Source organism: the organism of the source record quoted next, unplaced genomic scaffold, assembly GCF_019419815.1.
Source record: "Pyrus x bretschneideri cultivar Hongxiangsu unplaced genomic scaffold, Pyrus_bretschneideri_v1 Contig135, whole genome shotgun sequence".
In the NCBI taxonomy this organism is placed as follows: Eukaryota; Viridiplantae; Streptophyta; class Magnoliopsida; order Rosales; family Rosaceae; genus Pyrus; species Pyrus x bretschneideri.
The window spans coordinates 204,264-217,288 of NW_025999430.1; the positions used below are offsets into that span (position 1 = coordinate 204,264).

General features: G+C 34.3%; 1 protein-coding gene across 17 annotated transcripts; it reads left to right on the forward strand.

Annotated features, from left to right (window-relative positions):
- Positions 1–3,766: 3,766 nt before the first annotated feature.
- Positions 3,767–7,380, forward strand: LOC103937175. 17 transcript variants are annotated; one of them, XR_007256411.1, is made up of 8 exons: positions 3,781–3,983; positions 4,096–4,401; positions 5,156–5,192; positions 5,323–5,375; positions 5,501–5,562; positions 5,683–5,730; positions 6,015–6,181; positions 7,108–7,380. XR_007256411.1 is itself a non-coding variant. In XM_009347091.3 (4 exons), exons 1-3 carry the CDS (start codon positions 3,925–3,927, stop codon positions 5,172–5,174), a joined length of 384 nt encoding a protein of 127 aa, XP_009345366.1. In that variant the 5' UTR covers positions 3,787–3,924; the 3' UTR covers positions 5,175–5,192; positions 5,323–5,473. The 17 variants fall into 17 exon arrangements, 1 of the variants encoding a protein (XP_009345366.1); XR_007256416.1 differs by having other exon boundaries at positions 5,539–5,562; XR_007256420.1 differs by having other exon boundaries at positions 3,772–3,983; positions 5,156–5,375; positions 6,077–6,181.
- The last annotated feature ends 5,645 nt before the right edge of the window (positions 7,381–13,025 follow it).

Genomic DNA, 13,025 nt, shown 5'->3' on the forward strand with positions numbered 1-13,025 from the left:
GGGCATTACTTTTAGAGAGGTAGTAACTTTGGGAAGCTTGGTTTTATTGCTTACTCACACCTTCTCTTTGGTGCCCTCCAGGTTTTAGCTGCTGAGTTTGTATCGACAAAAATCTGTGGCGAATCTTAGTATTGATGGATATTTTTGAGGGTATGATTCTTACTCACATTACTGTACCTTACTTATGCTCTGACATCGCGCGTGAAATGGGTTCGCTCCCACTCGTAGCGCACTCTGGTATTTAGACACTTTTAGTTTCAAATTTAATCACTTTTTATGCACTATCACATTTTATGGCTTCGTCACCTTCCAGGTGTCGGCCAGCACAGCTCGATTCAGGGTCCAAGTGGACTTTCTGGGTTGGGGTGTGTCACACTTTTGATTAGACCTGGCATTCGTGTCGTGTTTCTCGTGTTCGTGTCGTTTTCGTGTCATACCCGATAGCTTAACGGGTCGTGTCGTGTCGTGTAATACCCGTTAAAGTAAACGGGTAATATGACCCGACCCGAAATCAACCCGTTAATATTTTCAGGTAATATGACCCGACCCGTTACCCGTTAAGAAAAATATATTTTAAATCAATAAAAATGAAAATGAAAAACATAATTTGACCCAAAAAAAATTAAAACATAATACTAAATCAGTATATGCATACTAAATTTCGGAGTTGACCCCTTAATGAAAGTTGTAAAGCTTTTTATTACGAGTGATTACATTTTTCACACTTCTACAATAATTATTATTAATTTTATTAATTTTTCACTAAAATAAATAACATTGTTCATGAGATTTGGAGGGTTTTAAAAATCTAAACGACCATGTAACCTTGCCAATGGAACTCAAAGCTTACATGTTATTCCTTTTACAAAATCCTCAATTTTCATAGATCATCATGACATAAGATTTTGTGGTATATATCCACTTCTGTAAATATTTTAAATTGACAATCAAATTAGTTCATTGTATTCATATAGGATCAAGGAGTGTAGTTGTAAAAAATCATCAAAATCAGAGTTAAAATAACCGTTAAATCGTGATTTTTCGTTTATAACCGTCGAAACATTTTGTCTCATTACTTGATCTCTGAATGTTTGTTTTTTGCAATTTTTGGCGTATGCGATCTCGAAGCATATATAAATAAGTTTGACGGTTGGATCGTTGAAATTAGTTTTGTAGGATGCGTATCCCATCAAAACGATAAATTCACTAACATTTAAGAGTTTATTTATACTTTCATCAAGTATAACATAAGATTTTGTGGTATCCACTAGTGTAAATATTTCAAATTGAAGATCGAATTCATTCATTGTATTCATATAGGGTCAAGAAGTGTAGCTGTAAAAAATCATCAAAATCGAAGTTAAAATAACCGTTAAATCATGATTTTTCGTTTATAACCGTTGAAAAGTTTTGTCTCTTTACTTGATCTCTGAATGTTTGTTTTTTGCAATTTTTGACGTATGCGATCTCGAAGCATATATAAACAAGTTTGATGGTTGGATCGTTGAAATTAGTTTCGTAGGACGCGTATCCCATCAAAACAATAGATTCACTAATACTTAAGAGTTTATTTATACTTTCATCAATTATAACATAAGATTTTGTGGTATCCACTAGTGTAAATATTTTAAATTGAAGATCGAATTCATTCATTGTATTCATATAGGGTCAAGGAGTGTAGCTATAAAAAATCATCAAAATCGGAGTTAAAATAACCGTTAAGTCGTGATTTTTCATTTATAACCGTCGAAAAGTTTTGTCTCATTACTTAATCTCTGAATGTTTGTTTTTTTCAATTTTTGGTGTATGCGATCTTGAAGCATATATAAACAAGTTTGACGGTTGGATCGTTGACATTAGTTTCGTAGGAAGTGTATCCCATAAAAACGATAGATTCACTAACACTTGAGAGTTTATTTATATTTTCATCAAGTATAACATAAGATTTTGTGGTATCCACTAGTGTAAATATTTTAAATTGAAGATCGAATTCATTCATTGTATTCATATAGGGTCAAGGAGTGTAGTTGTAAAAAATCATCAAAATTAGAGTTAAAATAACCGTTAAATCATGATTTTTTCGTTTATAACCGTTGAAAAGTTTTGTCTCGTTACTTGATCTCTAAATGTTTGTTTTTTGCAATTTTTGGCGTATGCGATCTCGAAGCATATATAAACAAGTTTGACGGTTAGATCGTTGAAATTAGTTTCGTAGGATGCGTATCCCATCAAAACGATAGATTCACTAACACTTAAGAGTTTATTTATACTTTCATTAAGTATAACATAAGATTTTGTGGTGTCCACTAGTATAAATATTTTAAATTGAAGATCGAATTCATTCATTATATTCATACAGGGTCAAGGAGTGTAGCTGTAAAAAATCATCAAAATCAGAGTTAAAATAACCGTTAAATCGTGATTTTTCGTTTATAACCGTCAAAATTTTTTGTCTCGTTACTTGATCTCTGAATGTTTGTTTTTTGCAATTTTTGGTGTATGCGATATCGAAGCATATATAAACAAGTTTGACGGTTGGATCGTTGAAATTAGTTTTGTAAGATGCGTATCCCATCAAAATGATAAATTCACTAACACTTGAGAGTTTATTTATACTTTTATCAAGTATAACATAAGATTTTGTGATATCCACCAATGTAAATATTTTAAATTGAAGATCCAATTCATTCAGTATATTCATATAGGGTCAAGGAGTATAGCTGTAAAAAATCATTAAAATCAGAGTTAAAAACCGTTAAATAGTGATTTTTCGTTTATAACCGTTGAAAAGTTTTGTCTCGGTTCTTGATCTCTGAATATTTTTTTTCTTGCAAATTTTGGCGTATGCGATCTCGAAGCATATATAAACAAGTTTGACGGTTGGATCATTGAAATTTGTTTCATAGGATGCGTATCCCATCAAAACGATACATTAACTAACACTTAGAGTTTCTTTAGGTTAAATATTAGGCGGGAAATGAATGGATATAGGTTGCAAAATTTCCCAAACATTAGGCGGGAAATGGATGGAACTCTTGAAATATTAGACGGGAAATTAATTATTATAATTTTTTTTATGTGTTTGGTATTTTTATATTACTTGATATTTTTATTTTTAATGTGTTTTATGATTTTTAATCTCAATCTTTGCCTATAATATACTATAAAAATAAATAAATAAATAAAACTTAAAATTTAAAGTTTATATAAAATAATAATTAATAAACAATATATACATATTCATTATATCTATTGCATTTTATAGTAAGTTTTTTTTAGTAGTTTAAAAAATTAAAATCATCAAAATAGCATTTTTCTTATCGTGTCGAAACAGGTTACCCGCGTGTCACTCTCGTGTAAACCTGTTAAGGATCCGTTATTAACGGGTTATTATCGTGTGACCCGATAATGACCCGATTAGTTATCGTGTTGACCCGAAACCCGTTATTTTCGTGTCGTTTACGTGTCGTGTTAACGGGTCGTGTAAGAAATTGCCAGGTCTACTTTTGATTCCTCCCAATTTTAGTAAATACAGGTATAATCCATAATCGGAATTGGATTCTTTATTCTCATTCCGATTACGGATTAGTAAACGCGCTATAAGTGTATTAGTCTTATGGTCAAAAGGAATTTCTCAAAAAATTATACATATGCTAAAACTCAACACAAAAAGTTAATGTTCATTAACAGTGTGCTTCAATTTTTGCCCCGCTTTTTTTGTTGTTATTTCAACTTTACCACTTTTGCTTTGCTGTCAAACGGAGATCAGAATCGTTCTAGACATTTCTTTGCCTTTCCTCTTTCCTCTCTCACATACCTCGGGTTCCACGTCTGCCGTTCTGTTTTCTGTCATCTTTCTTCGTTGGTTTTGTTGTTCAAAAGCTTGAGTCTTTTGCTTTGCTGTTCTTCGATCATCGTTAATTTATGCTTCTTTTGGGTTGGGTTCGAAATATTTTTTCGCTCATTCTGTCAGTCCTTTACAAGTAAGTTTTGCATGTTTCTGACGACGAGGTTTTAAGTTTTTCTTTCTTTTTTTTTTTTTTTTTTTTTTTTTTTTTTTGTTGATATATGATGTGCTTTGGTATTGGATTTCAGAGATTTGTACCTATTTTGGATTCGATTGGGATTTGGTTGGAACCGATCTAATCCAGCATTTCCAGGTCAGTTTTGCTCTGACGACGAGCCTGTGGCTCATTCCCTTGAGAGTGACAAGCCCGAAACGGGGAGTATTGAGAGCATTGGAGGAGAAGAAGACGAAGTGGAAGAGCCGGTGGACGGGCCCGATAATCCCATGGAGGAAGACGTAGTCAACTCCGCTGCCGTCTTCTGCATCAGGCTCAAGCAGCCCAGGTCCAATTTGCAGCACAAGATGAGCGTCCTCGAGCTTTGTTGCAATTTTAGGTAAATTTTGAAATTCGAGCTCTAATCTGTTAAGCTTTGAGTTTTGTTCATTGAATTATGCTTCTTTTTATTGGGGGTGGGGGGGGGGGGGCATTTGATTGAATTGTGTTTAGATATTGGTTTCGAAGCGGTACCGCAAATAAAATGAGAATATTTGTATTGGTTTGAGCTTTATAGTTGTGTGTTCACGGAGAAAAATTCAAAATTTTCTGAAATGAAACAAGAAATTGTTGTTATATAGGATATACCGAGATGGGAAGGAGAGAAAAGTTGTTGACTTTGAAATGTGGAGACAAAAGGATTGATACTGGGGGATTCTATGGCGGGTATTTCCAAAATTTTAGGTCTTTATTGATTTAGTTACGCCATTACTCTATCAACCGTTGCCAATCAATTATTTTCTATGATGTGAATAAAGGTGGACATGAGAATTTTTGGTACTGGATAATGGCTACTTCATTCTTACAACTCAGGAGAACTTACCTCCTCTCTTGACTTTGTAATTCAATCGTTAGTTTTAATACTAATTTCGTGCCTTAGTCTGATAGTTGTATGAGTTATCAGCTTTTTGCAATAAAGGAATTGTTATGTTTGGGTGCTCTTTCGTTTTTGGTTCAATTTTTTGCATGAAAATTAAAAAAAGGAGAAATGAAGATGGTTAATTTTTCTCCGATATTTGATTTTCTTGGTTTGTTTCTACTGATCTTTTGTTTCTTGGGCTGATTGCACTTCTTTTTCATTATTTTTGGTGCAGATATGAAGAGTATTTGTGAAGTTGCTGTGATTTCATGGTAAGTTTCTTTGAACGGATTTGAGAATTTGGGATGGTTTGGGGTGTTTTGAAGTTTCTTTTTTATTTTTTTATTGGGGAAAAAATGGTTAACAGTTAATTGGTTGTATTTTAATTTTTATTCAATCCAGGTACTCATGTTCAGTTTTTGGATTTGATTTGAAGGAATTTCTAGGGTTCATTGGTGAGTTCTTCGAGATGTGAAATGGGTGGTTTTCTTTTGTTTAAATCTGGGGCTTTTGTAGTTTGGGATTTGTAAATGAATTGAAATTTATTGTTTTATGATTTGGTTCTCTTTTTATTTTCAAGAAACGGTGGTCTTCATTTTTTGGGGCTATTGTGTGTAGGCTTCCAAGCTGTTTGTGCTTGAGGTAGCTTTTCTCTTTGGGTTTTTTATTGAAGAATTTAAATTTTTATGTGCTCTGAATTGACTTACAGAGCTCTTACATTAGTTTTTTCATGCTCCTTTTTAACTCTTGACATGATTTCAGGATGTTGGAAGAGCCCTCTTCCGAGCACATGTCAAGAGTCAACTAAAGGTTAACAGATTTGTATATTTATTATTTGTGCATTGAATAAGAATTAGATAATGGTTCATGGACACAAAATGATTTGGGCATATATACAGAATGAGATAATGTTTAAGCTTGACCTATTTGTGGCGCCTCATCCAGAATTGCCACTTTTGCTTTTGGATCAAATGATGTATGTTGTATAGCATCTTATCTTTGCACAGCATGTCGCTATTATTTAACTCCTAATGGATCTCATTTTTTCAATAATTAGAATTTGGGGAATTTACTTGGACTTATTTTTACATTAGGTTGGTGAAAGGATTTTGCGCTTATCAACTCAGATTATGATTACACAAACAAAATGATGCAGCATTGTAACATTGTTCACATATTTCTTCCTGATGAGATGGGTTGGAAGGATTGAGCTGCCAACCACTATTCAGTAGTCAAAGCACTACATTTTTGAAGTACATCGGTAAGATAGGATCAACGACTCTTTATATGTATAATGGAGTTAGTGAACAACTACTATATATTTTATGTAAATACTTTGTACGTGTTTTAGGTTTATAGTTTTTACATATTTATGCACAATGGTTTTAGTCCCTTATTCTAACACTTGCTTACATTACTTATAACCATTTGACATTATTTGGAGCTCATGGTTTTATAGAGGATATATATGCTGACATGAATGCATGCATATATTATTTCCTCTTCAATTAAAGATAGAAATTCCTAAACGATAACATATATTATGAATGCATGCATATATTATTACCTAGCAAGATACTAGAACACATTTAATGGCATTTAATTTATTGTCTATCAAGAAACTAGAAACTAGAAGACATTGAATACCATTAGAAATTTGAGATGCATTACCTTCTTTTCGTATAATATTTCGGAGTTCTTTATGAGTCAGTGAAAAATTTATTTTGTGGACAATTTTTGGATGAAATATGATTAAGTATAATGCTTTTGTTTTGAGTCAGAGTAATTGGATTTTTCATGTGGTAGAAAGGAATTAGAATTTAGCATGAATTGTTTTCACATTCCAAATTGAATGTAGTGTGTTTTATATATTGTTGTATTAGTTGCAAGGAAATAAAATGTTTATGAATATTCATATGGTTTTCAATCCTGCAGCAACGTGCGGATACAAATTCTAGTTTATTCTAAATATGTTCGAGCTCGTCTGGGTTCCAAGCCTCAAGGAATTCAACCATGTCTTTGTTTTGTCTTTCACAATGTACATAAAGGAGGGCATCATATTAAAATGAATATTCTTCAACTCGTTGATAGAAGCATATTTATGCGATTTTATTATCTTATTTCGTTGCATTTACTTAGTTAATTTCCATTTATTATAGTGATTTAGTTTATTTTGTATTATTGTAGGTTCAATTGGTGAAGATGACAATAAATGGCCAAAATGAACAATTTGGACTAGTTTTGGACTTGGATTGGATAGCATGTGAATGGAGCATAATGGATGGACGTTTTTGGTGTTTAAATGATGCTAAAAATGTGTTACAAATCTGGAAGAATTAGATTAAGGCTTGGAAAATAAGGAATCAGCTGAAAACAAGGAGATCTTATCCAATCTTATCTTATCTTATCCCATATTATTCAAACATTATCTTATTTAATCCAACATTATCTAAACTCATCTCCAGCTGCAATAGGAGTCCTTATCTTATTCTAAATCCTTTCCATCTGAATTTAGGAGTCCTTGTCATGTTTTACAATGCATATCTGATTCTAGAAGTCTTGAAATCATGCAAATAACCTAATCCTTCTCTTAGAATTGTGCCGTGCCCAATCCTTGTCATCCAAGGATTGGTGTCGTGAACCCTATAAATACAGACTTTGTGCCGCAATTTTCAGAGGAGATATAGAGAGCTTTAGAGAGAATTTCAAAGAGAAAAATACAAAGAGTGTCGTAGCTTTGCAAGGAAGGAAGGAGAAGAAGGACTTGTGCCGCGACTTGCCATCCAAGGCCATTGGAGCGTTTTTAGGTGTATTCTATCCTTAGTTTTAGTTCAATGTTTGTTTTTAAATTGGGTTTCAATTATGATGGATATGTGGAACTAATTTCTTTTTAGCTAGAGGTGAATTCGAAGTCATGAACATATATGTGATGTGAATTGATTTCCTCCAGTTATTGTTTCGTAAAATATGAATGCGATTTACTTATCTGTTTGATTGATAACTATTCTTGTATGTTGATTAATGGTGCACAATTAGTTTGCATGCATGAATCTGATGCTAAAATATAAGGGAATTTCACCTAATCGTTATGAACTTATATTTATAAGTAATGAAAATCACTAGTCATGATTGTTTTAAGTAAATCCATGGCAGAGTATCATGCAGTTCATAGTTACGAATGCCTTGTCAATACTTATGATTTTTATAGAACTTAATGATCTTTGATATGTATCTCTATCATGCAGTTCATGTAGGGAAATTGATAAGAATAATTTGATTGCGTCGCTGAGTTCAATTCAATGAAATTAGGAAAATCTGAGAGTTAATTTGTGCAGTTCACAATTAATTTGGGGCATTGTCATTCATGGTTTATAGGAATAATAATTGGAAATCGATTTGTATGTGTATGTGTCATGTGTAGAGAATGACCCTCTAGCTAGCATTTCACCCTTCATTCATCTTAATTTAGTATCAATTAGTTTGGTTTTTGCAAGTTACTTAGTTTTAAGTCAATTTTCGTCCAAATAAACCCCCCTTTTCATGTTTTGAGTCAATTTAGTTAGATTTTAGTCCAAATCACCCCTTAGTGCTTGTTTTGAGTTATTTGAGTCAGTTTAGCTTGTTTTGAGTCAGTTTAGCTTAGTTTTATATTTTTGAATCTAATTAGTGTAGATTAGCATCCCTTCTAATCCCCGGCCTAGAACGAACCCTACTTTCACATACTACAACTATCAAAAAGAGGGTTTAATTAGTGTGTTAGTTTATATCACATCACTTGTAATTTCGGGCAACAGCAAGGAGAACAATGCTTGAAGGTGACGTTAGAATAGTTGGAATATCAAGGTCTCCCATCGTCTCATTTTGTTCAAACCTCATCTTCTCCTCTTGCCAATTTTCTTTCTCACTAACTTCTCTTTGTTCCTTACGTATTTCACAGTTTTTTTTCTTCTCAATTTCAGGTTCAAACTCAAGTACAACACAACCCAACAAATGCGTACCAAACATACACTTCAAGAAACAATGAAAAACAGTGAAAATGCACCGAAAAAAAAATTAACAAAATTAAAAAAACAAAATAAAAGAAGAAAATAAAAAATCACAAAAGTAAATTAAATTAAACTAGACTTAAGGCAATGGTGTCAAATACTTGTGATAATTTGTCATGTTGCGGACCTAGAGTCGGTGAAGAATCCCGAATCCAGTGCGCAAGATGAAATTTAAATAAAGAGTAAGAAAAATGAGATGGGGGTGAAAAAAATTCCTCTGATCTTAAATCTTTTAAAAGTAGTCAGATAACTCATTCATCTGTTCAAATATTACAAAAAGATCATTCTTTCTTTTGGCCATCACCTTTAGACCAACATATGAAAATCCAGATTAATAACATCTACATAACACATATAGACACACACCCACACACACACACACACAGATATATATATATATATAAATCATATAAAAGAAACCCATTGCCGTAGGCCTTCCTCTTTTTTTAGTAGGTGATTCACTATCGAAGTGAAGAAAATGCTAGATCAAGAAAAAGGGTTACTACGAGCCCTCTGCCCCATGCATCTAACCAGCTCGCGTGGTTCACCGGTTCCACCGACTGGACTCTTAGAGTGATTTAGTTGATACAAAGATGCGCTTGAAGTGGGGGTAGCCACTTAGTACTATGGTCTAATGGTATTCCTCTTCATTTGTAAGGAAGAGGTCTTAGGTTCAAATCTCGCCAAAGGTGAATTTGAACCACATTATTGCTAGCCCATTATGAGGCTAAGCCCACTCCCTCGCTCTTAATGTAAATAATACTGTTTGTTCAAAATAATAATAATAATATATTTAAATACAAGTTCTCACATAATTGCAAGTATACAATATCATTCAGGTAATATAATGATAAGTAAAGTGATGTTCCATCATGGATCAGATTAACCTAAATTTAGTATTGCGCTGAATGTAAATTAAAAATAAACAACACAAGAATTATTATGGCTGAACTTGATATGCAAAGGACTAAACAACTAATATTGCTAACACTAAGACATTAGGTTCTTCTTTCTCAATCTCATCTAACCCTGTTATTTATATTAACATTAAATTATGCTCATGTTGCTAGCAATTATCCCTTAATTCGCCAACATTTCTTGTCATAATATAGTACGTATCAATCCAAGCTATGGCTAATTATAGATTTAGATATTCGAAACCCTTGACGCTTAATGGACAATTATAAGAATTGCACAAATCATAACCAGTATGTCTACTCGACTATGCAATTCATGGTAACTATTATGAGAAGCTACTTACTAAACTCAACATGTCGGTCATAATTTAGTTCTTCACATAAATACTGGTCAGTTATTTGATAAATAATTGAATTAGGGGAACCCATTAATTAGGCCGACTTCAATGGCCCAAATTATTAAGTAGTGCACTAGCCCAATTTTGAATAGCACAAATATAGTATGCCCAGCAGCCCACCTCAACCCTTCAGGTTTCTTGGTATTTTAATTGTCAAATCCATGTTTTGCTCCCAAATCATATTTTTTTATAAAATTTGCACAAAACGCATTAAACTCAACAAACTACTATAAAACCATGAATAAATAATAGGCAAAAGAGGTATGAAATATATGTAAAATCTCAACCTAACATCCACGTTTCATTCTCTCACTATGTGTTTAATTTATTCTCCAAAATGCCCTTACATTTGCTTGTGTTTAAGTAGGAAATAAAATGAGATGTATTTCCTTTTTTATTAGGACAATTTCTTTCAAGACAAGGTAGGATTTCAAGTCTCGGTGGGAGAGTAACTCTTTTTTGTTCCTCACAAGGCTTTTAGATGGATAAAAGATAACCCTTGTAGAAAGTTTCACAAACCTTTACTTTTGAATTATTCAGGATTGCATGGAGAATTCATAGTGAGAAAAGTTTCCAAGTATGGAAATTTTCCATCCCTCTTCCTTCTTCTCTGCATGACTACGTGTTTGGGATGGTCATACCCTTTCTTATTCCTCTCGGCATTGGTGTGGAAAATGGCGCGCATGGATGTGCGTAAATTAGCGTAAGGGTACTGGCTCGACTAGGCCGTTCTAGGGGAAACTAGTTCTTTTTTTTTTTTTTTTTTTGAACAAACGTTATTTATCTACATTAAGAGGGTGAGGGAGGACTAGGCCTCATAATGAGCTAGCAATAATGCAATTCAAATTCTCACTAAGTGGCTACTAGTTCAGCTACTTGAATTTTTTTTCTCTTGTTCTAAATGAATCTAATATTGTTTGGGCCCAAGATAACACTTTGGCCCGAGCCTGGAGTTGCTTTCGGTCCAATGAGTATCAAGAATATTCTCTGCCATGGGCCAAGCTCAATAGAGTTCGGTCGAGTCCTATTAAAATGTGATTTTCTGCCTGGATAAATTAAAGGTGAAATGGTCGAATCCTAATACAATAGGGATTATTTAGAGGCTAAAAGCTTCTAAATTAGAAAAGATGCCAAAAGTCAAGGGTTGAATTTGAATGATTAAAGCGCTTGGTTTAGAATCCTATAGGAGTTAGGATTGGTCGAGGCCATATCAGATTGGGATGGAGAATTCTAGTCCGAGTAAAATTCTAGTTCGGTTATTGGGGAAATCACTGCTATAAATAGAGAGGGGGTGCATCATTCAAACCCCTTCCATTTCAACGCACAATTGCCATGTGCAAACAATCTCTCAAACACCTTGAGATTTTTATTCTCTTTTTTCTGCCAACAAATCTTCGGTTTGGATAGATAGTACTATGAAGGCAACCGACAACATCTACAATTTGGATAAATAACATTAGAGCCGTAGAATCAACCAGCCGAGGAGCACCTTTAGTTTGGATAAACAGCACTGCTTCGAGACCGACTAATTATCTATCAAAGTCTCGGTCAACGAGAATTTCCGAGTCCTTGTTGGAAGAGGTCATCTCATTAGTCTCTCGGCAAAGTGAGGTGTTACCAGGCTCGGCGCATTGAAAGCTGAGTTTATTTTATGATTGGATATTCGCAAGTACATTTTAGAATTCAGCATTCAGATGGTCGAACCACATTTACGATCAAAACACTTATCTCTTTTCAGTATTTGTGTCCGTATAGTCTGAGGTCCCAGTTCAGCGTACTTATATTATCACAAATATAATTACTGAGGTTGAACCCAGCTTTGACGATTTGTGAACTTTGAAGAACAAGTAGCCTTATCTTCAGGCTCTAGAACCCAAAGGCCGAGACAAGTTCCTTCCTTGACCACCATCGCAAGACGTAGAAGTCAGTAGCGCACCCAATGCCACATCTACATTCATTTTACACCCCTGACTAAGTTGGCACACCCCACATTCAACCGCATGACGTAGTTAGCTTATTAGCTATTCGACTTGCGCGCCACGTAGACTAAGTAGTTTTTAAGGTAAAAAAATATCAATGTATGAATAGTCTTGTGTGCCCTTCTATTCATCTTTATTTGTCTTTAACATGAATTTTGTGTCAAGGTACCTTTATATGAGCAGGGAGCTCCTTTCTCGAGGAAGGAAGATTTTCACCAAGTATGCCGAGGTTGAAGACGATGAAGGCTTTCGAGAAATGGTTAGCCGGCAATGTTGCGGCCTGTGCGTAAAGTAGGTCGAAGATTATTCCTGCGATTTATCATGCGATAAATCAAGGAAGAGGAAGATCTCATCCATTTTAGATCTCCTGTGGCTTCAGCTTTTCAATAGTAGGTTGGTTAATGAGTGTTTGGTGCAATGGGATGTGCCTGGTCAGTGAGCCATTTCGATCATAGACCCGCCTTCTTCTTTCTTGGTCAGCAAGGTGGGTAGGTCTGCTTCTGTGGCATGTCTAGGTAGTGCGCTGGCATGTTGTCTGCAAGGCCCGTAGGCACAGTGATTGACGTACTAAGGTAGGCACGAAACCCAAAACATTTCACAAAAACTAGCGAAGTTAATCTCTCCAAAATTGCTATTAAGGGAAGCGACAATGAGGTAGACTGAGAGCTATTGGACTTGCTTTGTGCATATGGCCATGGCTGGAGGTCTGCTGCGATTGAAAGGCAGATGAGATTATGTCACGCCCTCCAAGGTAACTCTGCGCCT

Coding starts and splice junctions, on each gene's coding strand:
- LOC103937175 (XM_009347091.3), top strand. CDS start 3,925: ATGCTTCTTTTGGGTTGGGTTCGAAATATTTTTTCGCTCATTCTGTCA. Junction 3,984..4,095: donor ATTCTGTCAGTCCTTTACAA/GTAAGTTTTGCA, acceptor ATTGGATTTCAG/AGATTTGTACCTATTTTGGA.